Source organism: Pithys albifrons, chromosome 1, assembly GCF_047495875.1.
Source record: "Pithys albifrons albifrons isolate INPA30051 chromosome 1, PitAlb_v1, whole genome shotgun sequence".
Lineage (NCBI taxonomy): Eukaryota > Metazoa > Chordata > Aves > Passeriformes > Thamnophilidae > Pithys > Pithys albifrons.
The window spans coordinates 86,047,067-86,073,303 of NC_092458.1; the positions used below are offsets into that span (position 1 = coordinate 86,047,067).

Here is a 26,237-nt window from a genome sequence, read left to right on the forward strand (position 1 = left end):
TGACCCCTTGCATCCCAGCAGTATGATGGATTTCCAGACTGAAATAAACACACATCACCCTAAATAAACTGTGAAATATAGCCTGCTTTATTTAAAGGGTGATGGTTTTATTTTTATATTGCACTTGGCATTTCCTGACTTAAGAGCTGCAAGCTGTCTTCTGCCTACCACATGTTTCTGTTTGTGGTTCTGGCATTTGTATAACCCAGTGGTAGAAACTGTCATCCAGTTTCTAACTCACTGTACATTAAACATAGCAGTCAGAAGAATCCTAGCTCCAGACAATATGTTTTGCAGCCCAGTGTTTTTCAAAATCTCCTCTTTTTAGTCCTTGAAGAAAGTCAAGCGAGTTTATACATAGATTTCATAGAGAGTGATTTTGGACCCATATAAAAGGGTTTAATTCTTTATAGTATTCCATTCAGCACTGTAATTTTAGCCTCTATTAAGAAGTAGGTTCATGCCTATCCACCTTTATTCTTGGGCTATTTTTTCCCTTTGCAGTTAGTGTCACAGTCTCTGACACCACAGTACATGAGTTTACTGCTTTTCAATCCGCTTACTTCAGGAGAGAAATATAGTAATGGAGTGGATTCTGGCTGTTCATGAGGAACTAACTGTGGCTGCTGAGATCTATCAAGGTCTCTGTCTCTACCATCATCAGCTAGGAAACCAAGTGCATGAAGGTATACGATCAGAAAGTGCTGAAAGAAATCACAGCAGTACGGGAGTGCAATAGAATCTGTAAGTTTTTACTTTGAGAGAGAATGAAAACAGAGAGCAATAGCCCATTTCTAGCTGGCTCTAGAATGCTATATAATGCTATACTCCAAAGTATTCACAGATATATGCAAAACCCACATTAGCTGTCTAGACAACACCTAGAAAATGTCATTGACCAGCTCTTCTACTATTGCTTAGTAGGGCCCAAAACTTTCTTACAGAAACTTGGAAATCTAAACTGCCTCATACTAAATGGTAAGGAAGAAAATTTCTTTGTTACAACAAGGTACCTAAGCAGTCCTCAGTTATGATACATTCCCTGGGGCCTTAATATATTAATATTAACTCTAAGTCTGCAAATGTTACTTCAGTGGACTTTTTTCCCCACGCATGGGAAAATCCCCTGCTGTTCTGAAACTTTCTATATGCAATCTTCAGTTTCTCCACAAGCTTCTGAATTATGTCTAGTACGTTGTGGCTGAAAGTATGCCTTCATTCCTCTGAAAAAAATATAATTCCATCTTTGACCTGCTATTTCACTCACAAAGCAAAAGGTTAAATAGAGAAGTAAAACTGAGTTAAGTCAGCATGTGCAGAGTATTACAGCTATTCAATATGCTGATGATTTCATGATAACTACCTGTGTGCCTATTTTAGCTCACAGTACATATAAGGCAGCTGCTGTGGTAAGGAAGTTTCAAATATTTACTTTTTTTACTGAGCGTGAATGTGAGCAGTAACTGTCAAGTGGCACTTTCATATACTGTAAATCCACACTCAAGCTTGTCTTGTGCAAAGCTGTACAAGCCTACAGTCAAAGAATAGTAAGTGAAGAAATGTTTCCCTTTGCAGAAGTAATCCCAGTTAAACTCACATAATCAATTGACGTTTAATAACTGTTTCAAATAATTACTTGTAGTGCTCTGTAAGCAGTTTTATCAGGCATACATACATGCCTGTATTTGGCAGACTACCTGCAGGTCGTCCTCACGTTCCTCTTTATAGCTGCAAGGTTTGCTTTTTTACAAGTGGTCTGGTATTGTAGCTTACTTTAATGAGATAAGGTTATAAACCGTTCAGGAAAGATGGGTTGAGAAGGCAAGTAGAAAGGCTTGTTTATGGTGAAAAGGAGTGCCTTGGGTGCATGGAGCAGGCCAAAGCAGTTGATGTCACACTTGTGTCTGCGACCAGATCACTGGATCAAGAAGAGACAGGTGAAGCCTTCTTTTAAGAACCATTCCATAGCTGGGAGATCTTACAGTGATGAGAGTTATGCAGAAGTTTTTTCTCTTCCTGGGGGACTACTCGGAATACCTGATCCCAGAAGCAGATACTTTTCAAAACATACTTTGGGCTAAGTGAAATCTTTGAATTGAATGTGAATTCTGTCTCCTGTTGTCATCTTCTGTAAGTAGAACTTGGACAGTTTGAGATAACGTGGGGAAGAGCGTAGTTGGTCCAGATCTTGCTGTGGACAAGTGTTTCTGTGCCCTTCCAAACTCTCCTAGCCTGTACCAATTAGATTACCGCATCCTTACCATGGAAAGCCGTCGTGCCCATAGTCCTGACTGCAAGAGCAACCAGGGAAGGCTGAGCCTCCTCGACTTTCCCTGGCTCTCTTGTCTCGTCGAGGGCGAGGCACACTCGCCCAAGGTGAGGTGAGGCCGGGCGGGGACACCGCGCTCCGGCTCCAGGTAGGAAGGAGGGAGAGAAGGAAAGGCTGGGCCGGCCGGCCCGCCCCCGGGGCGCTGCCCGCCTCGCCCAATTATGCCACCCGTGCTCAAAACAAAGTTAGGAAAGTGGTTTCAGCCTTTCTGCGGTCTCACTTGCAGCCTGAGGAGAAGCGGCCCGGCCAGGATACGGGGCGGGCGCCTGCGGGAGGCGGCGGCAGGTGAGTCTGGGGGCGGCACCGTGGGACAGCGGAGCCAGGGCAGTAACACGGGGCTGTCCGTGCTCAGCCGGACCGTTCTCCAGGCGAAGCTGCCGTCGGGAAGGGACCCACGTCTGCTGCTTCACCCTGCTCTGCAGAGGAGGGTGAACCTCTGCGGTTTCCCCAGCGTCCAGCTCTGTCGCAAGCTGCGCTTCCTGCGGGAGGCGTCCGCAAGAGCACATTGCCCCGGTGGGGCTGGGCAGGGGCTGGGCAGCCGGCACCGGACACGTCCTGTCCCCCTTGCCGCCCCCGAGAGCGCAGCAGGGCTGCGCTGGCCGGGTGGCTGCTCGGGAGAGCGGGGTAGGGGCGGAGGAGCGGGCATACAGCCCCGGGGGGAGCACTGGGCGCTGCCCAAGCCCTGCCCTCAACCCTCCCTCAGCCCGCTCTCAGGCTCGAAGGCAACTGGGAAAGGAGCCGGGGTGGCTGCCGAACAGGCTGGTGCTGCCTCCGCATCGCTGGCTGCCGGCGCGAACGCCCGCACGGCGCCGCAGCCAACCCTGCGGCACCGGCACCGGCACCGACGTGGGGCGGGAGCGGGCGTGGGGAGCGACAGCTGAGTGCGGAGGGTGTGAGCTGTCGTGACTCCTCCCACGCAAGGAATGTTTCGTAAAGGTGGTGCCCAAAAATGCTGTTGAGTGATGGTCGTTGTGTTTGCAGCGCTGCGTGCCTCATGTAGCTTCGTGCCGAGGCTGACAGTTGCTTCATGGTCTGGTTACCTCAGGAGCTGCCCCGCTGGTTTTCACTTCCGTGCAGATACGGGGAAGATATTTATGAGTTTGTGGCTGGTGACTGCCTTCAGGCCCACCAAATACTTGTTGAAGATGAAGGCAGTGTTGGTCCTGATGGTTGTAAAAATGATTCCTATGTCCCTCTGCGATAGTTCGGTGTCACTTGTACACTGCTGTAGGACGTGAGTGGTACCTGACTTAGTTTTCTGTTTTTCTTGGTACTGAAGGCTTATGATGACTCTAAATGACAGTTCTAAAAGAAACTTATCCTACCAGGACAATAAATTTCTTAATATCCACCAGTAGAATGGATTATGACTGCATGTAGTGAAAAGTGGGTAGTGTCACAACTGGGAGAATGGTGAAATCCTTCTGGAAACTTTGAGTAATTTAATAGGCTCTTCTGTTTTCTTAGTTGCAACTTTGTGGTTTTCAACAATAGTTTTCAAGCTAGTTTCACTTTTTGTTTTTGACTATATGAATTATTCTGATGCATGGGTAAAAGTTTATTGGTTAATTGTGGAATTTTCTAAGGACTCAGATATCTGGTCCCCAAGTTTATCATTATGGCCTTCAATGCTGTACAACTCAAAAGGGAACTGTTTCACCCAAAAGACTAAAAATTCAATTTCAGACTTCTCTGTACTAAATTATCACCCTTTGTGCATCAAGACAAGAAATCAAAAGCCAGTGTTTCAAGTACAAAGAGCAAATGTATTTCTGTGAGTGCTCTAAGTAGCAAAAGCGATTTAGTGCAATATTAGTTTGCAGCATCCTGGTCTGCCAGCTCTTGGAAACTTAAGATCACTGCTGCTGAAATGTGGGAGGAGTATTTGGTTCTGTATAAGGCATCTCTCCCCACCCTTTTCTTCTTATCTTGTGGTAGACTAGAAAAGTTAAGAAAGAAGCAGAAATTAAAGCACTCAAGAGCATTACTCTGCAAGCTTTTCTTGTGGTTTCTTCAGACCACAGGATGTATGTGCTGCTTCAGACAGATCTCTCTTCTCCTCCTGTTTCTGTTCATTAACAAATGGTGTACTGTCATGATTTTGTGGATGGGTAAATGATGAACAATGCAGGGGTAAAGAATATAGTGGGGTGCCCTAATTCCCTCTCTATCATTTGCTAATTTGCAGTGTAAGTATATATGAACATACAGTTCCAAATGTAAGGAGGGAGTAATATATCTTTAGGAGTTTATTTCTCATATTAAAAAAGCAGATTTAATCAGATTAAGTTTAACCTGATGCAAAACCATAATTGATTCCACTATCCAAGACTTATCCATGCAGAAGCGCCAGGATATCTTTGCCAAGAAACTGACTGAAACTGAGTTTGAAGACTTTGCAGCTCTCTCCAGACAAAGATCTAACCACATCAGGCATAAAGTTTTCTGTCTGAATTATTTTTTTATCCTAAGAGAAAACAAAAAATTGGTGATAAATAATTACCAGCATTTCTTATATAATTGTCACTGCGGTTTTCTGGGGTAGTTCTCCCCCACATTCAGTAAATTGAATCACCACAGGGGCAGACTAGCAATAGTGTAGCTTACTGAGAATCTTGTCCAATTTGCCTCACCAATCGCTATCAGATTTATTGTGTGTCATATCTCAGTCTTCCTTCTCACACTCTATTTCCATTGTGTCTCTGTATTGTGGGTTTATTCTGCTGTGTCCCAGACTACCTCTTGCTCTGATGCCTTATTTTGTCAGATAAACGATGAAGTAGCCATACCTGTTGCACAGCAGGAAGTCACCACCCTGCTGAACTGGCACCCTTGGAAGAGCCTGTGACTTCCACAGGGAGGATACTGTCCCTGTCTGCAGTACCATGCAATAGCCTGTTTTTCTTCATGACTGGTCTTATTCCTTAATCTCACAGAGAGGGTGTCAAGAAAACTTCCATTCATTGAAGATCAGCATAAATGAAGACAGGGATCCTGCACAATTGCAAGAACAACTTTTTGACTAGTTGACTCACAGAGAAAGTGGAAGTTGTATTTCTAGTTGAAAGCAGTGGTGGATTAAAATACATTTTTAATTTTTAATTGTTTTGTATTGCAAGACTTTTTTGTAGAACTGAACAGGATGAGGTACACCAAGCCTACTAATCAAATATAGATAAGTGGATTTGTTTATATGTGTTTCCAAGGCCTTGGAAGTGGGCCATGCTGAACAGATAGCATGAAGGTTATCTTGTTCTGCATATAGGAAAATATGACTCTTCTAGAGTCATATAGTACCATTACTTCTTACAGTAGAAAAACAATGGATGAGCAAATTAAATACTCCTGTGCCTCACTGACATGCTCTTGTCCTATATAAACTGTCCCACTGGCTCAGGTGATGGTGGTTTCCAAGAGCAAGTCTGTAGTTTTAGAAATTCTGAAAATTTTGAGAACAATAATTTTTGCAAACCCAATTGCAAACCAAGTGCCAAATAACTAAGGAAACCCTTGGAATATGCCTCTCAGTCCTCTACTGCAATCTGCATTAGCTTGCATCCACTAATGTTAGTGGCAGAGTAGACTGAAATTTTCCACTGAAATTTTTTCCATTAAAAATTAATTCTTATCTGAAGCAAATATTTAATTTGCATATCAAAATCCTTTAGTTTACATTAAAGATGTAAAATTTCTTGACAAACAAGAAATAGAGAGTGAATTTTATACTTCAAGACAAAATTTTGTTGGTTTTCAAGCAGATAAAGGTTTTGATTTTTTTTTTCAGAAGTTACATTTTTAGCAAAGACTTTTGGAGGAGGCAGAATATTTCAAGATTTTTTTTGTGAAAACGGTGTGCTTTAAAGATGTTCTTGTCAACCAGATTTCACCAGCTGAAAGCAGCTCTACTTAGCAGTGAGTCACGAGGAAAACCTGAAAGATAAGACAATTAAAAGGGATATATAGTGCTTTACTTAAACTTTTTCCATGCCTTTATTTCAGGGGGAAGGGGTCTGTTTCCAGTGCAAATAACAAATGGAACAGCTCATATGGATTGGGAATATATCCTATCAGAACATCATGTTGCACCAATGAACCACAATAAATCATGCTGAGTATTTAGGTCTTTTCCAACCTAAATGATTCTGTGATTCTCTACAGTCTGTCACTTTTGACTGAATCATACTTCAGATGTGTTGCATATGTTGTAAGGTGCTCCTTCTTAATAATAGATTTTACATCTTTGAACTAATTTCTTGTGCTTTAAAAAGAAATCAAAATAATGGTAAAATAGTTCTACATAGTTCTGTAATAGTTCTGATTTGAGTTCTGTAACTGGTAATGTCTGTCTGTTTACACACAGATGTTTATAAAAACTAACGCTGCAGCCACAAATGCTGGCCAGAGTTTTAGCCCATAATATATAACTGGCCAAACTGTGTTTGTATACAGTAACAATTTATTGGTACAACAGAGACATACAGACAGAATACACACACTCAGATACACATAAACACACCACCATACCTGTTCAGGTATTAGGTAGGTTAACAGGTTCTTGAAGGCTCAAGGTTCTTGCAGCCAGCAGGCAGGCAAGGAACAAGAGCAGGGGAGAAGAGTTCCACTTGGAGTTGGTGTCCTTGAATAAGGCAGAAAGAGCAGGTGGAGGGAAAGAAAGAAACTGTGGGTCCTTGAGGCATGCAGAGACAGAATGCTCTCACAGCTCAGATGGTCTTGTGACTATTCTGCAATAGTGATTTCCATGATAACTGTTGCCTGTAAATTCAGTGTTCTTTTATAAGTAGTTTGCATTTCCAGACAGTTCTTAGCTTTTAATTTCTTAAATACATTAAAAGGGAAGCATCTACAGCAGTGAAGCAAGAGGAAAAGATGCATTTCTGCTAAAACCATAACTACTTAAAGTAGCCTTACTTCTGAAGGATCCTAGCAGGGCTAAGCAGGACCATTGAACTTCTCTGCCTTTTTAATATGGATCCCTAAGAACTGCTAAAATTTAGGCAGTAAAAATCTTGTTAGTTGTTTTTCATTAGTGTTTCCATATCGAAGAGCAGAATGGGGAATAAATAAATCTGCATATTTTGCTTATCTCTGTTACCTTTGGACATCTGAATTTTAGTATGTGAATAGCTTGCTTACTCCTTCTGTACAGGCCAGCAAGAAGCCAGGCAAGCCACTTTCTTGTCTTCATCTGTGGGGGAACTTTGGGGGAAGAAAATTTTCATGTCAGCCCACTGAAAACTAGTTTCTGGGATGGAGATGTTAAAAGACTAATGAGCACAAGTTCACTAGTCAGAGTTTTGGGATTCTGCATCATGGTGCAAAGGAGTGACATAATTTGGTTTTTTTCCAACATTTGGATTTGTGGATTCATCTAGGGACAAATGCCAAGTAGGGTTTAAGCGGTCTCTGTCCAAATTTTTGGTAGCCTGTTTTGGAATCATTGATGCTTTCACTTGAATGACGTTTTCTGATTTTCTCCTGCTTCACAGTTGATATACCTGGCATATATCTACTTAAGGTATCTGATCTGGATTTTTCTTCTTCTTTAGTTTTTTGTGGTTTGTTTATTTGTTTGTTTGGAGGTTTTTTTGTTTGGTTTTTTTTGTTGTTTTTGGGGGGTTTTTTTGTTTGTTTGTGTGGGGGTTTTTTTGTTTGGGTTTTTTTTTTTTACTTAACAAGTAATCTTCTGAAAAGGAGAAATCTCATTTGTATGACTCTGATGTATGTATAACATAGAATATCTTCTCCCAGGTCTTCTCCCTCTTTGATTTCTGTTAATCAACCTTACCTTGAAATAAATTGAATTATATTGAAAAAGGCAAAAGTAACTGGAAAAAAATTGCAAGTAATTTTATAGAAACCTAAAACCTTGTTGTGGTACAAATGAAGCTTTAAGCTTGCAGATATCAAAGTAGATGATCCTAATTGTTCTCTTAATCTTTAAAAGCTAATTGGGTCTGGTTGAAGAGTTTGTATTAAGACTGATTGTAAACAGAATTTGGTTCTCCCACACAAATTTACTTCACTGCTGGAAGACAGGAGGGCTCTGCAGAGGGACCTGGACAGACTGGCTTGATGGGCTGAATCCAACAGGATGAGGTTCAATAAGGCCAGTGCCTGGTGCTGCACTTTGGCCACAGTAACCCCATGCAGCGCTACAGGCTGGGGACAGAGTGGCTGGAGAGCAGCCAGGCAGAAAGGGACCTGGGGGGTTGGATTGACAGGAAACTGAACATGAGCCAGCAGAGTACCCAGGTGGCCAAGGCAGCCAGTGGGATCCTGGCCTGTATCAGGAACAGTGTGGCCAGCAGGACCAGGGAAGTGATCCTTCCCCCTGTACTCAGCCCTGATGAAGCCACACCCTGAGTATCGCATTCAGTTCTGGAGGGATGTCGAAGTGCTGGAGCGGATTCAGAGAAGAGCAACAAGGCTGGTGAAGGGACTGGAGCACAAATCCTATGAAGAGAGGCTGAAGGAGCTGAGATTGTTCAGCCTGGAGAAGAGGAGGCTCAGGGGAGACCTTATCACTCTCTAGAACTACCTGAAAGGAAGTTGTAACAAGGTGTGGGTGTTGATCTCTTTGCCAGGCAACCAGCAGTAGGACAAGAGGGCACAGTCTTAAGCTGCACCAGGGGAGGTTTAGGTTAGACATTAGGATGAAGTTCTTTACATAAAGAGGGTGATCAGACATTGGAATGCGCTGCCCAGGGAGGTAGTGGAATCACTGTAGGTGACACTGGAGGTGTTTAAAGGGAGACTGGATGTGGCACTGAGTGCCATGGTCTAATAGGCAAAGTGATATTAGGTCAAAGGTTGAACTCTATGATCTCAGAGGTCTTTTCCAAATTAGGTGATTCTGTGAATTACTATATAAAGTTTTTCCTTTTATAGGCCAATGGATGTAGGATTCCTCTGTTGTCTGCCTTTTCTACTCCTCTGAAATTATTTTCCTGACATATTCTTTCATATGATATATCTTCTTTTGGTTCCTCATAGAAACTCCAGCCTGCTTCAGATGTCCCCCTCTGCAGCTGAACTCCCCACACCCACTCCATGGTGCACTATCTCCTAAGATGGAGAATGGGGAAACATGGTGTATGTTATGTAAGAAGTGAATTCAGGCTGTGTGGAAAAGGCTTTGATGATACATTTCAGTGCCTTTCTGACTTGTATGCTTTTATTTAAAAAGTTAAAATTGGAGGAATGAAAGTCCCATTTTTTCATCTAGTTCTGTCTAGGTGTTCATGTGGTTGGGTCAAAGTTTATAATGCTCACATGAGAACTTAAAGGGTAATTGTCTTAGTCATAGTTAAGAAAAAACAGTTATTTTCTTGAGCACACAACTTTGTATCTCTGCTAGTTGTTTTAAATGTGGGACCTGAATCTGTGTGTTGAATGGTCTTTTAAAATATTTTTAAATGGCTGAAAGCAACATTGAGGTCCACTGATCCCTTCATCTTTCTCAAGGAGTACCCACTTCTGCCATTATTCCCAGATTTGTATTTGGTCTGTTCTCCCTTGATGGCAGTTGCACTGCATTTGCAGCAAGTTGTTCAGTGCTCTACTTTATCCATGGATGGGTTTTCATGTCTAGCTGGTCTGCCAGGTTACAGCTCAAGAGTTTTATTTCTTGTATATTGTCTTATGTGCACAGGGAGCATTTATCTTCAATCCTGTATCTAGCAAACTTCTGTGTACTTAAGGGTAGTTATAAATAGTCTTCTCTTTGGTCTTAGCAGTTTCATTCCTTGTGATTCTCTGTAGGGCCTGCTTTTTTTAAAATTTTTTTTTCCTTGATGGACCATTTGGCCTTAATCGAACAGAATAAACTAAAACTCTTCTGATTAAATTGAAAGGATTCTACAGAGTTCATTGTCTAACTGGACGATCACTTGTTCAAAGACGGGCAAAGCAATAAGGAACAGAATGACTTCTTTCATTCGGCTTGTGCTAAGGGAATATATTTGTGGTGATGCATTTTAGCTTTAGGAGCTTTTCAGTATAATGCTGAAAGATAAATAACTCTGACACTTAAGTTCTGAAGAGGTCCCTGTTGATGTGTCAAGCATACTACACAGCAGCTACAGGTTATTCTAACAATGATAATTTGGTTGTAGGAAAATATTTTCTTGTACAAAAAGCATGCAATCTAATTTTTATTTTCCAGGGTTCATAAAACAGAAGTGTTACCTCTTATAAGAGTGTTTTGTGTAAATCCAGGGTGACCTCACTGTTAAGTAAGCTTGCTACATTTTATTGCTGATGATTTGTTTTGAAGTGTGCTGCAGAAAGTTTATACCTGAACACTTGTGCTAAGGAAGATATTTTACTAATACCTAAGAACTCAGAGACATGCATGCAGGTAAAACAGCTCTGTAAGTTCTTAATTACCACAGTTAAGGAGAATGGGATTGTCTCAAGTCATGATTTATAAAATCTGTGGCTCAGCGTTGCCCTGTACCTCTAGAGTTTGGTGATTTACAGTAAACCTGACTAGAAATGATGAAAGTATCATTTAAAATACTAACGGTGACCTGTCTTTTACAGACCCATCTGAAATTACATCATGATTAATCTACAAAAGCCTGATAAAGCCCACATCCTTGTTTACTATTTGGAGCAATCTTTGTTTGCATCAGGTCGTGATAGGACCTATTTTGCATACTGAACAGTGTAACTAAGAAAATGGAAATCAAAAGTCTTAATAGGATTGATTTTATAAGCCATTTGTTTTTTAAAGGAAATGGATGAGTGAATGGAACTACCTGTGTTATTTAAACTGGCCTTGAACTAATTACATTGTCGATTCAGTCATGTGGGACAAACTGCAGTTTTAATCTTTCATGTTATTACTAGCATTTGCAAATGTGCTGGTTTAAAGGCGAACCAGCAGGGGAAATGAACTCACCACGAGAGAGATTATAAGTCAGACCTAAAATTTAATAATAATATTACAATAAAAACACTGACACAAAAGGGAAATTGCTTTCAACTCACAAAAACCCAGCAGTATAACCCAGTGTCCTGGGGCACAAACCCAAGGGGGTTTGTTTGCCCTTGTGCTGAGACCCCTGTGGCTCCCCCAAGTCCAGAGTAAAAGGAAATGAAAAACCTGTTGGTGCAGGCGAGGGCTGTGGTCTGGGTGAGAGCGGGGATCTCCTCCTGTTGAGGTCCTACTACTCCTCTAGATCCGATGAGAAGTTACCAAAGTCTTCTTACCCACCACTTATGTACCCTCAGGGAGCACCCAGTCCCTCCCCCTGGGTGGGGACTCACAGAATGGGTGATTAACTCTGGGAGCCAGGGGGTATTGAACTGTTGATGGCCCATTAGCAGCTCCGCCCCTCAGGCTGAGTGTGAAGGTGATAATGACTCCCTGGGCAGCTGCTGCTAATGGCCCATTGTCCTTGGGGAATGAATAGAGGGAGTAGAATACACAGCTTTGATCACCCCCACACAGTGTCAACTGGTCCCTCCTGCTGAACTAGAACAGCAAAGTATCAGGACACTGTAGGATTATGATGAACTCTGTCAGCTTTAGAATCTGCCATAAGGATTAATAATTTTTGCCTATGCTCTAATTCAATTTTCTGCTGTATTGAAGACACAGAGAGCTGTGTTGCAAGTTTTTATTTGTGTATAAGGTGGGGCTCTCATGATGTAAGTAATTTCATTTAGTGTTATGGAAGTATTGAGAAAGCATGGTGATGTTTGCTGAATTGTACTGTTTGCTAAATGCAAACTACTCTACCAAACTGTATAGAGCGCCTTTTTGTTCCACAGTTTTTAATCTGTTTTCGTATTTCTGTTTTTTCACATGCAGTTGGCTATCCGTCCCTTGCACAGTTTTCCATCCCTTGCACAGTTTTTCCTTTTTCTTAAAGAAGTCTGATGGACTGTGCAGAGACCACAAGCACTAGCAGCAGCACTTACTATCATCATTAGCTGGGTCTGTGCCTACAGTTGTGGCCTTTTGAGATATTCTTGAGATGTGTGAAAAAACCCCACAACCTCCAATAAATTTGGAGTCTGGGTCAGATCTTGTTAAGACTATCATTAATCTGCACTTGTCCCTTTAATACTTTTTTGCATTTTTAAGCACATCTTTACGTTAGTGCTACTGCAAAGTTGAAACTGATTCCCTGGTTTTGATTGCCTCATGCCCTGGTGTCAGCCAGGAGTGAGCTGTGCTGATGTGAGTGAAGTTCAGGTGTGTAAAAGCAGTATGAAAGGAGAATCTCACCCAGACTATTATACCACTGTAGTCTCAGTGTGGCTTTCTGTGGCCTTTGCATCTGATGCGTTCGTGGGTGGCTATGTGGAGTGAGAGCAAAGATTCATCTAGCTATTACACCGTTTTTAAGACTGTCTATCATTGAAAATATCATGAAAGGGATTAAGAAACAGCGCACTTACGGAGTGATATTTTCCTTTGTGTATCTTCCCAGTTACCGAAGGCTGGTTGGACTTTCTGAGCTGGAAGTTTTCCTCGTAAGAGAAAGAGTACAGCTGTACAGGCAGGTGTAATAGTCAAAAGCACCTTGTTATGGGTGGCCAGTATTCCCTTTAACAGTATTTTCTAGCGTTGCTCATTATCCAGGGCCTCTTTGCCTGCTGGAGCAGGCACTCTGGTAGGCTCTGGTGCCTTTTGGGGATCACCCCGTGTGGCATGTTGGGTGCAAGTAGGGTCAGGGGTGTGGTCCAAATAGATGGTCTTGGGGTCTCTGGGGCACCCCTGACTGCCATACATTAAAATTGAAGTAAGACTCCTGAGGTGGAGTTTCCTACAGCAGAATGGTATTGGACGTAGCCATTCCTTGGCTCCTCTCAGTGTTTTTTCTTCTCCTGCTTGTGACTCTGCTTTAGGAAGGATTTTGACACCTATTTTGTCTATTAAGCCAAAATTATTTCAACTTCAGAGGGTATTTACATGATAGTCCTGGAATGATGAGATTTGTAAAAGAGAGGAGGGAGAGAGAGGGAAATTACCTCTGTTTGCAGAGGTATTTATTACATGGTTTCAGAGGGGGTGGGTGATTTGCTTGTCAAAGTCCTAGTTTGGTTTGAAGTCAGTGGCCTGTTTACAGTGCATTATTACTTACATGCAATATGGGAAATCCAACTGCCTGGCCTATAGGTATTGAAGAAATCACTTCATGATAGGAAGCCACTGCAAGCTCTAATTGTGACATCTATGAATTTCTTGGCAGATGCTGTGTTTTAAGGGATATAAAGCACTGCCAGGTTTGAAGTGAAGCATAACATAAAACAGGCTCTGACTGAGTTGGTCTGTCTATGATCAGAGCCTTTTATCCTTAAGAAACTGCATAGAGAAGCCTAGGGTTTCCTCAGCTTCTACCTTCACATCCTTGCAATGCCAATGCCTGTACTCTGAAGACAGCATACATTTCAGATTTAAAAAATTCTCACTGGCCTCTGTTGAAGTAGTTCCAGGTTGTGCATGAATCGGAATCAGGCTCTGTTCTTTATAACAGTCAAATGCCTTACAAAATACTTAAATCTGATAAAAATTATCAGACCAATTTGTGGCTAGTTTAGGTAGACCTACGTAGAAAAGCAGAAATACAAATTCAAGATGCAGATATGGAGACAAGTTGTTGCATGCCATCTGAGAGCTGGTAACTGTACACATGTTCTTAGCCTGTCACACTTACACAGCACCTCAGTGAAACAGACTGTCTCCTATATAGTTTACCCACATCATAATGAGTTAAGATCATAAACGGAAGTCTTCCCATCAAGTTCACTAGCAATTAGTTCTCCTTCACAGGTGAAAGTCAAGGCTATAAGAAGTAATGATGAATCTAAGAAGATATTTCAGAATTCCATGATGCATTATCTCTCTCTTAATTTTACTTAAATGATTTAAACACCATGATCCATCATGTTCCTTCAGGCATCAAATACCTTCTGTTCTATAGCTATCATATAAACTGTGTTCCAAAGCACTAGATGCAAATTGGGGCATATGGTGTTAAGATGATCACACTCAAAAGGATACCAGTCTAATACTTGTAATGGCCTTAAATTATTTTTGTATTTACCCATGTTTCTTCTGTTTTCTTGTTCATACTGATTAATTGTTCATATTTCTTGCCAAACTGGCAGATCTTGCTTTGAGATTCCATTTCAGAGCTAATTTTGTCTTCTTCCCTCAGACTGCCCCCTTCTCATTCATCAACCCATTTTGCAGTGTCTTTAGGGCAGCCCATGAAGGGTAGGTATTTTCAAAAAGCTTTTACTTCTTTCCAAGCTTTAGTGCCTAATTAAGTAGATGGTTGCTAAGAGATGTGGAAAACATCATTAAGAGGTTCTGATTTGATTTTTTCCTTACCTTCCATGCACAGGTTTCAGATCAGAATTTACAACTAAATGAGATAGCAGCATCCCAAAATATTCCTGAGCTGAGACTGTGACAATGGACACAATAGAAGGAAACTGTGCCAGTCCTGTGCCACCGGAAGAGGCAGATGGGGGCAGGACTGGAGAACAAGACACAGAACTAACTGTGTTGGGAAAAGCACAAGAATTCTTTCAGATTTGTGATCTGGAAGGCAAAGGCTTCGTCACTCGTCAAGACATGCAGGTAAAACAAAACTGGTTATGTGAAATGCACAATGAGAGAAGCTCTGAATGCCCTTAATGAATTGAGACTGATGAATTTAGAGTTAAAAATGTTAACACCCTCCTCATAACTTTAAAGAGGTATGTAAGATTAAAATAACATCCTTGAAGTCTTACATAATGCATGAATTTTTTTCACAAAGCAAGAAAAAGGTGGAAAATCAAAGTAAGTTTAAAACAAAACACACCAGGAATTTAATTGAAACTCCAGTAAATTCATTAATTTATGATTTTCCACAGTGTCATTAATGTATTTAATCCACCAATATTATCCTTCTGTTTTTTCAGCACAATTGTGTAAATAAAGCCTTTCACATTGGTTGCACTGCCCAACAATGATGAACTCTCAGCTGGATCACATATATGTAGGAAGTATAAAGGAACAGTATTTTTAGCATTATTCAGTATTTGCAGTAATCCTACCAAATTGTGTTTAATTTGTTTGAGGACCTAAAATCAGATTTGCTGAAAATGTTGATGAAAAAAAGCAACTATATATAACAAAATCTTCTGAAAATGTGATTGGGTGCATATTGCAGAACTGATAAGATGATTGGAATCAGTATGTGGCAGAAAACAAGTACAAAGTTACTCTTGATGTGCAAAACATAATTTAATTGTGTTAATCTATTTCTGTTTCTATACTTATGGATGAAATAGAATTGGGGAGTGGGAGCAAAATGAATTAATTGCAAGCGACTATCACATAAAGCATCTAAAGCAAAATTGAGAAACCTCCCATGTCCTCAGAAACAAAGATGTATCTATATTATAGGAAAATACAATTTAAACAATTTTGACTATGTTGGAAAAGCAAAAACATAAGTAAAAAGAAAGAAAAGCAAAAACCTAAGTAAACTGCTCAGTTTACCAGCTCTCAAGAGCTTTCTGTGCAGTTGTGTGTTGCTGAGTTTTCTGATGACCTCTGTTAATTATGCAAAGTTGAAAAAAGGGATGAGTGCAGATGCTTGCCATGCTGCAGGCTTCAACTGGCCTACACTATCTTATTGAAGTAATTGGATACAAACAAACCAATATATTGCCAGTGATAATTTTTGGTGAATCCAGACCCACAGAGAATTCAATAGATTATAATTCTATTGTTTTTCCAAAAACTGAATGGCATATATTTTTACCTAATGGAAAACCCATTTATGTATATAAAAAGTTTTAATGCCTGTTTTTGCAAGGAATGTAAAATCGTTTGTTTCTGTTTGATTCTAGGTTTTATGCTTAGAGTGCTGATAAATTTATACTTCAGGGTCTAAAACAGATGTTGCAAAAGATGCAGTAGAGAAAGAGTTGCAAAGAACAGATAATGTACATTTATTCTATTTCATCATGAATGTTTGTTTACTGTATCTGACAACTTCAATATGTATGAAGATTCATTTAAATGCAGAAATAAAGGTGCTGAAATCAGATGATGTTTCTTTATACTTGCTTTTATTTCCTCCACCTTTCATGATGTTTACTCCTTTTAGCAAAGACATAAATCAATAAAGTAAATCAATTTTTTTTCTTCAAAAGGCACTGAATGTTGATCATTTTTGCATTGTGCTTTTGGTAATTCTGTGCTGCTTACCAGTAATGAAGCTTTGCTTCAAATACAGGATGCTAACATTAAGCTTTTCAATCTTTAGTCATGTGATACAAGGCATTATTTTCAACAGAGAGTGCTGAGGATCTGAAATCCAATTAATTTCAATGGAACAAATTTTGCAAAGTTTTCTGATGTGTCTATGCTATAGTAATTATGCTAAGGATTTACTTCTCCCTGATTGTATTATGCTGTTTATTGTTAGACTATGTTAATACTGTTTTGGTGTTGTTTTTTTTTTTTTTTTAATTTTTCATTCCATTTCAAAATTCGAAACGTACTCATCTTTCAAACAAACCAGAGGTTTTCTGGAATTGCAAAAGAACAAATTCTGCCTGGGACTTGAAACCACAGCTTTGTCCTTTGGGTCTTGAGGTTGTAATGAACAATGAGAATTAGTGTTGTAAAGTGTGTATAGCAGAATTGGGTTCAGATCTTGCTCTTAGCTATTTGACCTTTGTCTTTTATTTAGCAGAGTAAAGGGTTGGTATTTTCAGAGAATTAAGCCTAGACATCATGAAAGCACAAAACACATTTGGTGGCAATGCAGACAGTTTCCTTTGAAACTCCACTGTTATCTCAGAATGTTTTATTTCTTTTTTTTCTTTTAAAATTTTGAAAAGCTTCATATTGAAAAGATTTTACAGTAAGCCTGAAATGAGCAAATAAACAAAAACACAGCTATGATACTAATAATATTTTCTTTTCCTAACAAGATAAAAAACTTAATTTTTTCATTAAGAATAAAAGAAAGATGTTGGGAAAACATTGACTTAATCTTAGTAACAATGGTAAGTGTGGCCCAGTTCATCAAAGTCTATAAATTGTGCAGGGAATTCAGCGGAGCAAAATGTGGGTACATTACTCAAAATCTCCTATTTTCATATTTTTTCCCAAGAAAATGGAAGTAATTTTCATGTTTTCTACTGTAAAATTAGTGTTATTCACATCAGAATTTGAATGCTGCATTAGGGCCCTCCAGCTGTAGTTGGAGAAGCATGTATTTGTCAGTCAGGTTTGCAGCAAGACCCACAAGCCATTGCACTGGAATAGCACGTGGGTCTGTGTTTATGGAATGATCAGACAGGGACAACCAGCTCTCAAGGAGGTGCTTCTTCAGCAGGTCGCAAAGACCTGGCAGTAGGAGCACAGTTACGGTTTTTCTACATGCAAAAAGAGTAATTTATCTGCAGCACCTTCTCTCATCACTGCAGTGTAGGCTGTAAGAATTTTACAAGAGAAGGTAATTTTACAAAGTTTCTCTTTACATCTAAGAGATTAAAATCCAAAGTTCTTGGATGATGGGTGTGTTTAAGTAAGAAACTGATGACAGGTATATTGCTGATGAAATAACTTATTTAAACTGAATATACATCAAGTTTTCTTGGGTATTTTTGGAAGCAGGCAACAACACACAATTAATCCTGCTCAGAAATCTTTATGTGATTGTTCCAGATAGTTCTGTGCTTTAGAAGCTCTGTTGTTTTCACTTCTCAAGATGACCTTGGAATTCGTTTTACTGCCCTTCCATTCAGCTCACACAGTCCATAACACATACCCCGACCTCTTTGTTGCAGTCAGGGAAATTCTGGTTATTGCACTCATCCAATTCTTACCTTGCCTGTATGGCTCAGTGGATTGAATAGTGGTTTCTATTGTTCTTGGATTGCAGGAGTTTCTTTGACCCTAAATCCCTTCCCCACAGTGAAACAGTTGAGCACTCTCAATCTGATGAACATTATCAACCTACTACCTTGCATTTTTAATATATGGTGTATACAACAGCAGTTCAGGGCAGGGATTAAAAGGTTAACTAATAAAGCAGAGGACTTCACCACTGTGCATTTATATTGCTTTTCAAGCTGAGGTTTTAATCTTCCTAGTGCTGTCTCTCATTGGAAATCCTTGCTATTGTAGTTGTTTGCCACTCCCGTTGTTTTTTACTCCTGTTTCTGGGAATCTGTCTACACTGTTAAAAGAATTAGAGTAAAACCACTAGGATCAGTTTTACAGATTTTTTTTTTTTTTAGTTTTGTGCCTGTATTGAGATTATCAGGAAAAGAAAAAGTAATTTTGTGGAGCTGGTTTCATAAAGTGGTGTATGTTTTGGTGTGAGCATGCTGCATTTCAGAAGTAGACAATCATTAGCTACATGTAACTTGTTACTGGGGCAGGTTTGGTCCTTGGACCAGGCAGCTTTCTTATCTTTGCTTATTTATTTATTTGATTGTTTGTTTTATTTATATATTCTGGAGCAGCTTTAATTAGGACAGCATATCCTCTACAATGTAATCGTCTTGAGAGTCTCTTGCTTGGCCTCATGTTGTGGAAGGAACTAGGCATACAGTTCTGCTGCCAGGTTTGTCCAGGCATTTCACCAGGATGCTGAGACTCCACCTAAAGTTCTTCCTTTTCCCTTTGTGATTGGCATTTGGATGACAAGGATACTGTTCTCACTGTTTTGTCATAATGGATTAATAAAGGCAAATAAAGAAGTCATTGAAGCAAATGTCTCTCAATTGATCTGGTTTTACTCTTTAATGTCTTTGGATTTTCACTCTGGGAAACAGAGGACTTATCATTCTATATTATGGATGTTCTGTAGAATCTAGTCTTCTTCTTATTCTGTAGTAATGGATGAAGTTGTTGCATGTTTTATCATTCCAGAGATTGCATCCTGAGTTACCTCTTAGCCTGGAAGAGCTTGAAAAAGTTTTTGTTACATTGGATACTGATGGCAATGGCTCACTTACCCCAAAGGAGTTCATCACAGGATTCAGTGAGTTTTGGGAAGCATGTCTCCTGTATTGAGCTTTATTCTTGTTCTGTTCTCTTCCCGTCAGTAAAAAAAGCATTTGGTCTTAACAGTACACTTAATAATGCACCCAGGGAACCAGGCTATTCCCTAGATATAGCATATATATGTAGCAGATGAAGAAGTGGTCAATTTACTTGAATAAATAGACTAAGGGCTCCAGGGTCTTTCTCTCCTGTGTAAAGAGGTGAGCCAGGACATAATATGAGACAAATGATGTAATCATCTGAATTACACCAGTTTTAAGCTGCAGAGTAGAACTATGTACATTTTTTTAAGCTTTCCCATGGCAGGAGTGAAAATCTCATGGTTTTTTTCATATCAGGGTATAAGACCTGAAAGATAATTAAGATTATCTCTAAGATTAATGTAAGACAATGTTAAAAGATGTTAATACCACTGTTCTTACAGCTGTAGAAATGCTTTCTACGAGAAATTAATTCAAGTGATGTTAATTTATTTCAAAACAAAACAGGATGAGGCACTTATTACTGCATGATGGGAGCTGATAAGTTCTTTGTAACTGCCTGTTTTGCAACAGCAGTGTTATTGTCATGTTCTCTGTGTTTGCACAGGGTTGTTTTCTCCCCAGCTGTGACATTCCAGATAAAATGACAATGTTACTTTTTGAGACTGTGTTTGTTTATGCAAAATCAGTTTTGTACTTTAATTTTAGCTGACTAAGGTTTAAGCATTTTCTGTAGAAAATGGAATGTCTTCTATGTGTGAATTGTAACATTAAATCTCAATTAAATACTATGTATTTATACTATTTATTTACAGTATTTATATAATTTAAACACCATACATTCATACTATGTTTAGATCCAGGAAATGGGACTTTCATTTCTATTTTCAAATCATCAGTTATTTGAAATCTTAATTCTCTTATGTCACATCTCTCTCATTGTAGAGCTAGATCAAGTAATAGAGTATGCTTTAATCTGAAAATTGCCATTATTTAAAAATGAAATAATGTATTACTGCTTTACTTTTCACAAGTAAATTATACATATATCTTAGGTTAAATGAAGACTATTTTCATAAGTATTCCCTGCAAAACCAAAACTCTCTGTTAAGTGGGGTTGTAAGTGGCAGGAGTTCCAAAGCCTGGGGATTGCTCCTGCTCAGCTCCTGGTCCAGAGAACAAGGTGAATGTGGCCACTGCTCTCCTGTTTGCAGTTTCAGCTGGCAGTGAAGTGAAGCATGCAGCCCAGAGACACCCACACATGCACACACAGGCACACAAAGGACACAGACACAGCACCCGTGTACAGGATTCGCAAAAGACTAAGGATAGACAGTGTAAAGCATGCAACATTTTAACCTGCTGCGCAGCATTCACAGGTATTTTCCAGGCTAGGTAGTTGTACATTTGGCTAGGTGAAGATGTTTGCATTCCTAGTAGAACAGAAGCTGTACTAGATACAGGCTGCTATAGTAAGCTAGAGAGGGGAGAAAGCAGAGTAATGTCTGGATAAAACTTGTACTGCAGCAATTGTTATGGGAGAATCCTCATCTTTCTAAATGGTGGCGAATCTGAAATTTACTGTAGCCTTTCTTTGCAACATGTTCTATTGTAAACATGCTCTGCTGGATGCTCTGGGAGGAAATGTAAGATGAAGTTAATAAACCTGTAAAACCACACCGGTATTTCTATTTCCTTATGTCTATGGTAATTTCTGCACCAGAATTTAGAATATAACAAAAAATCCTCTGCATAAAATCACAATACCCCTTTTGCCTAGATTCCTTAAAATTGTTGACTTGTAGATATGCAAATAAAATAACTAGCACATTTAGAATTTGATGAAATATATGTGGTCTGCCTCAACTGAGCACAAGTGTATTGATCATTCACGTGGCAATTTCACTTTTCCATCCTTACTGTACAACTACTGTTAATAAAATCGAGCTTTCTCTATGCAATTCATATAGGAATTTGAAGTGTGCCTTTGGTCATGCACTAAAAAGAATGTTGAATTTTAGTTAATGTATGTTTTATCACTACCAATGCTATGATTATTTTATGTTCCTAAATCTATTTCAACATACCAAGATATATGGCCAAAACAGTTATGAAGTGCTCATTACTACAATTTATGTCTTTTTTTTTTTTTATGGAGATACAAATTTTCGTTTCATATTTTGAGGTGAGTGATTTTCTGCAGGTTAGACATTAAACTGGGCACAAAGTCAGACGCAGAACTCATAATATCTTCTTGCCATATCTTGTCCTTTTGTTGTTCCATTATACTTTTCTTGTAAACAAGTGTAGGTTTTTCCCTCACAAATTATTCTTACTGTAAAATTTGTTCTTTACTATGCTTAGTATTATATTGCTTCTTATAGTAAATTCTGAAAATGCTAATGTGTGTAATTTCTAATTCTTAGGCCAATTTCTTTTGGAGCAGATTGCTTTGAAAAATGTCATGATGCAACAATCAGAAGATGAAACAGCCTGCCCACTTATGTGTGAGGAGACCATGGGTAATGATGAGGATGAAGAACTCCAGTTCTCAAATCTGATGGATCGGCTTGGAGCTAAAAAGGTTTTGGATGAGTGAGTCTTTGAAGCAATAGTAACCATCTGTATGATTTCTTATGATTCATCTCTTAGTTTGATTTTAATTGAATCCAAGGTGAATAATGAGAACCAAGACTGCTCAGTTAACACAGTGATTCTTTAAATAAATAATTTTCTTGGTTGTCAGATAAAATACCATTCAAGCAAAATTTCCCAGAGCAAAATGTTGTACTCCAAGCGTATGAAACTTGTTTTTCTGCCATAAGAAAGCTATACCACTTTATATGTATGGGTTTTGAAGATAATTAGACTGCAATCCACAGATTCCATGGATTTTCAATCAAACAGTGCATGATGACTGCTTTTTTTTGGCAAGGGCTGTGTTAAAAGTGGACCAGTTAAGCACAGGAAAGAAAGTTTTCTCCTGTTTTTCTTCTTTTTCTCACCTTCATGCATAAATGCATGTTGTGATTGTTTTGATAATACTATCTCTTCCAGGGCCAGGATGGCTCAGTATGAAACATGGAACATAAAACCTACTCTAGAATCTCTTCATATGTAGGTCTGACTTTCACTGGTCAATCACAGTAAATGTTCTAGAACAAAACAAGCAAAAGTGGGAGAGAATCTGCACAGATGGTTGGAATATTTAAGGAATATATCAGTGATTCTTACCATGAAATGAAAGTGCTCCTCATTTCTTTTCTTCACCTGATTGCCTGTTACAGGAGACAGTTGGCTGTCAGTCATCCTGAAAGGCTTTCATTGTGAAGAGATTTTTATCACCCACTTTTTCTATCCTTATCCTCAAATTGTCCTTTAAATACAGCACTCTTTGCTGGCTAGGTTCAGGCTTATAATGCACATGGAAGAGAATGAGTCAGGAGCAAACAAACAAAAAAAGTTGTTCAGGAGAATGTTGGCAAAGTATTAGAAAACCTATTATCATTCACAGCAGAGCATCTTTTTTCCAGTATCTGCTGAACATATTTGGAAACAAAACATTATCCTGGTAAATCTGTAAATCAAAATTTCAAGATGTTTTGTTCTGAGTTTCGTAGCAGACTCACAGTATAATCAAAATGTGTTGAAAATGAAAGAAAGCAATACAAACACTGTTTTTTAACATGTCTAAGTTACTTAGGAGACTGAATCCCATTTCTTTCGTATGAGAAGGGGGTTTTGATTAGCTTTTCCACTGCCTGCTTAGCTCTCAATTCAAGGGAATTTCTTTACTTGTAATGGAAGTGATGGGCTGGTACGCTGTATCTCATCTGTCTCCAGTCTTCTCCATTCTTGTTCAGATGTAGTGCTCGGCAAGGCACCCTTGAAACAGGCAGTTCCTGTGATACTCTGCAGCCATGAATGGCCATACATTTATGCATTTTTTTGCATAAATGCAATTTCCATCATTTTCCATTTGCCTTATCCTTTTCAAATCTGCCATAGTTTAAGTAGCTCTTGTTTTTAATAAGTTTTGTATTCTGAACAGTGATGCCTTTAAACCTCCATCTGCTAGAATGCTGTGAACATTTCTTGCAGCCTGAGAAATGTTCTCTCTTAATGAATCCTTTATGATCTCTACTTTCAGTGAGAATGATGTGAAGCAACTGTGGTTGCAGCTAAGAAAAGATGAACCTCATTTACTTTCCAATTTTGAAGAGTTCTTGGTCAGAATTTTTTCCCAGCTTCAAGAAGCAGATAATGAGAAGAATGAGTTGGAATGCGCTTTAAAAAAGTTAGTACTTCTCTTTGTTAGACTGTTCATGTAGTTTTACAACTATCTTACCTGAACTTCTGAAATAGACAAGGTATTTCAGTGGAGAACGGAGGACAAGAGTTTCCATTATGTAATATTTTATTAGTCATGAAGAATACTGATAAAATTATTCATATTGCAGAACTGGATGAAATTAGTTTTTCTGTTCCAGTTAACAGGTTTTGGTAACTGAAATTCTTTTGCAGATGTTTACTATTGCATTGACGTTTTAAGACATTATTAAGTGATTCCAGTCTAGTTAATCAATTTGATTCCAGACGACAGTAAGATTTACCAGTAAATCTGGTAAATTTTCTGTGTGCTTTGCAAACCCTGCGTGCAGAAAAGCTATAAATCTGGATTAACTGGCCAGAGACATAAGAGGTTTAAGATGTTAAAGCAGCACAAAATACTGATACTAGTGAAAATGTAAGTTAACAAATACATATAAACCAAGTCTATGAAATATAGTAAATAATATATATTTGTTTTATACATAAAACATATATAAAATATATATATATGAACTGCATATATATATATAAATATGTAAGAACTAAAAATTAATGTAACTATAAAGGAGGGGGAAAAGTTTTTATGCTAAATTGAAACAGAATGCTAAATTATGGTTATAATTGAAGTTCCACTGTATTTTTATTGTGAAGTGTCACTTCTGAATTTCAGATTGTTACAGATTGAGGTAAATATTTTGTTCAACATTTACTTCATTTGTTCAGCACTCTCCTGCCTATTTTGAGAATGTTGCAAGGCTTATGAAGAAGGAAAAGACCTAAAACTGTATGGTCATAAAAGGCAATTGGTTTATATTGATAGTAGCATTTTCATCTAAGTTTACAAGTGTGATTTTAACCTTCAGAAGCCAGTCAGCTGGAAACAGCATACAGAAACTTTTGCTGTCTCTTTTATACTAGAGATTGTTAACTACCTTATGTGGCGAGGGGTTTGTTTTGTGTTTTTGTTTGGGATTTTTATGAGTGTTTTTTTGGGAACTGAATGAATGAATTTGTCTGTTTAATAGCTGTGATCAGCACAGAGATGCACAGAGAATGCATTTAAAATTATCTTTTCTCGATGATATGAAATGTCCACCTCAAAAGTGCATTGGACTTTTATGCTTTTGTAGTAAAACCAGGTTTTAGTTAATTTCTTCTTTTTGTTGCCCCTGATAACACCTCTAATTTCAGCACATAGATTGTTGTTTTGTTTTTAATCAGCTGGAAGGGGTCAGAGTAGTTATGTTGTCTTTGGTAACAGTGGGATTGAATAACCTCTCTTCTTTGAAACCCTGTACAAATAGCAGCAAAGCTCAACACAAGACCACATAGAGGGGGGGAAAATTATTTTTTTAAAGTACCGAAATACCTATTAGCACTAAGATGATGTATCTGGGTAGACTGACAAGGATTTCTTGCGGGGTCACAGAAGATAAGGGATGCTGGCTATTGAGGTCTTACGGTATCTCCTGAGTTGTTCTTGATTGGGGACAATAATACCCTTTGGAAATTGAAATGAATAATGTGATCTTTCATCTTTCCTTTCTGACTCACCTCCATGAGTCATTAGGCAGTCTACTCTGAGCCTTTTGTCTCCTTTCCTGGATGTAGGCTGTACTTTTGTCTTAAGCTGGTCCTTTTTTTCTATCCTGGATACCCTGATAAGCTTTGTGTGTGTGTGCTGGGATCTTTGTGCCGTGACAATCTATGCTGTCAATCCATGAGGTTCTTCTCTATCTATTTTTTGTCTTTTCTTCTGGAGCTTTCCCACAAGGATATTTTTGTTCCTGAACTTGAATCCTGTGGTCTCAGAGACTCAGGAATTTCTTCCTGTTCTGGTTCAATACATACAGTATGCTGATGCTGTCCTGTTTGTAGGTCCAGGCAACAGTGAGGCTGAACATACATTCTCAATACACAAACGTGCAAATACACCACACATGGGAGACTGTTCAAGCTACTACTAATGTAGCTATCTAGAAGGAAAAAAATTTTTATTTTAAATCTAAACAGAATGAAATTCTGTGGACACAATTTTTCTTTCCTAGTTCTGCTTGATTTTTCTGGCATTTGTACTTATTTTGAAGTGCTAATTTAAAACTAAATGACTTCTTAAATGTAGAAGTAGTGGTTTTTAAATAATAGAATGATGTATTGAGTGCACAAAAAAGCAGTAGATCAATGTAAAGAAGATTAAAATAAAGTCATGCTTACATGCTGGGCAGTTATAATTCCAGAGAAAGTGCTTGGGATCATTGCAGAGAGCTTCCTGAAATCATCAGTTCAGGGTACAGTGGCAGCCAAAAGACCCCCGTAAACTGCTGTGCATTATCAAGGAGGGTACTGAGCACATCACAAAGCCTGTTTTTGACACTGCAAGGAATCTTGGTGCAACCATATTCTGAATACTGTATGAAGTTCTGGTCTCAGCAACATAAGAATAATGTAGTGGGATGAAGAAAAGTACAGAGAATGGCAACTCAGTGGTCAACAGAATAAAACAACAATTCTGAGAAAGCAACTTTTAAAA

At 38.9% G+C, this 26,237-nt stretch overlaps 1 protein-coding gene across 1 annotated transcript in view; it reads left to right on the top strand.

The window, feature by feature from the left end:
• Positions 1-2,477: 2,477 nt before the first annotated feature.
• CRACR2A (calcium release activated channel regulator 2A) overlaps positions 2,478-26,237 on the top strand; it is a 63,529-nt gene continuing 39,769 nt past the window's right edge. Inside the window, exons 1-5 of the mRNA XM_071557951.1 lie at positions 2,478-2,614; positions 14,716-14,954; positions 19,260-19,371; positions 21,802-21,970; positions 23,526-23,672. Of these exons, the coding sequence (XP_071414052.1) occupies positions 14,787-14,954; positions 19,260-19,371; positions 21,802-21,970; positions 23,526-23,672 (596 nt within the window). The 5' untranslated portion in view covers positions 2,478-2,614; positions 14,716-14,786. The remainder of the gene's footprint in view (positions 2,615-14,715; positions 14,955-19,259; positions 19,372-21,801; positions 21,971-23,525; positions 23,673-26,237) is intronic.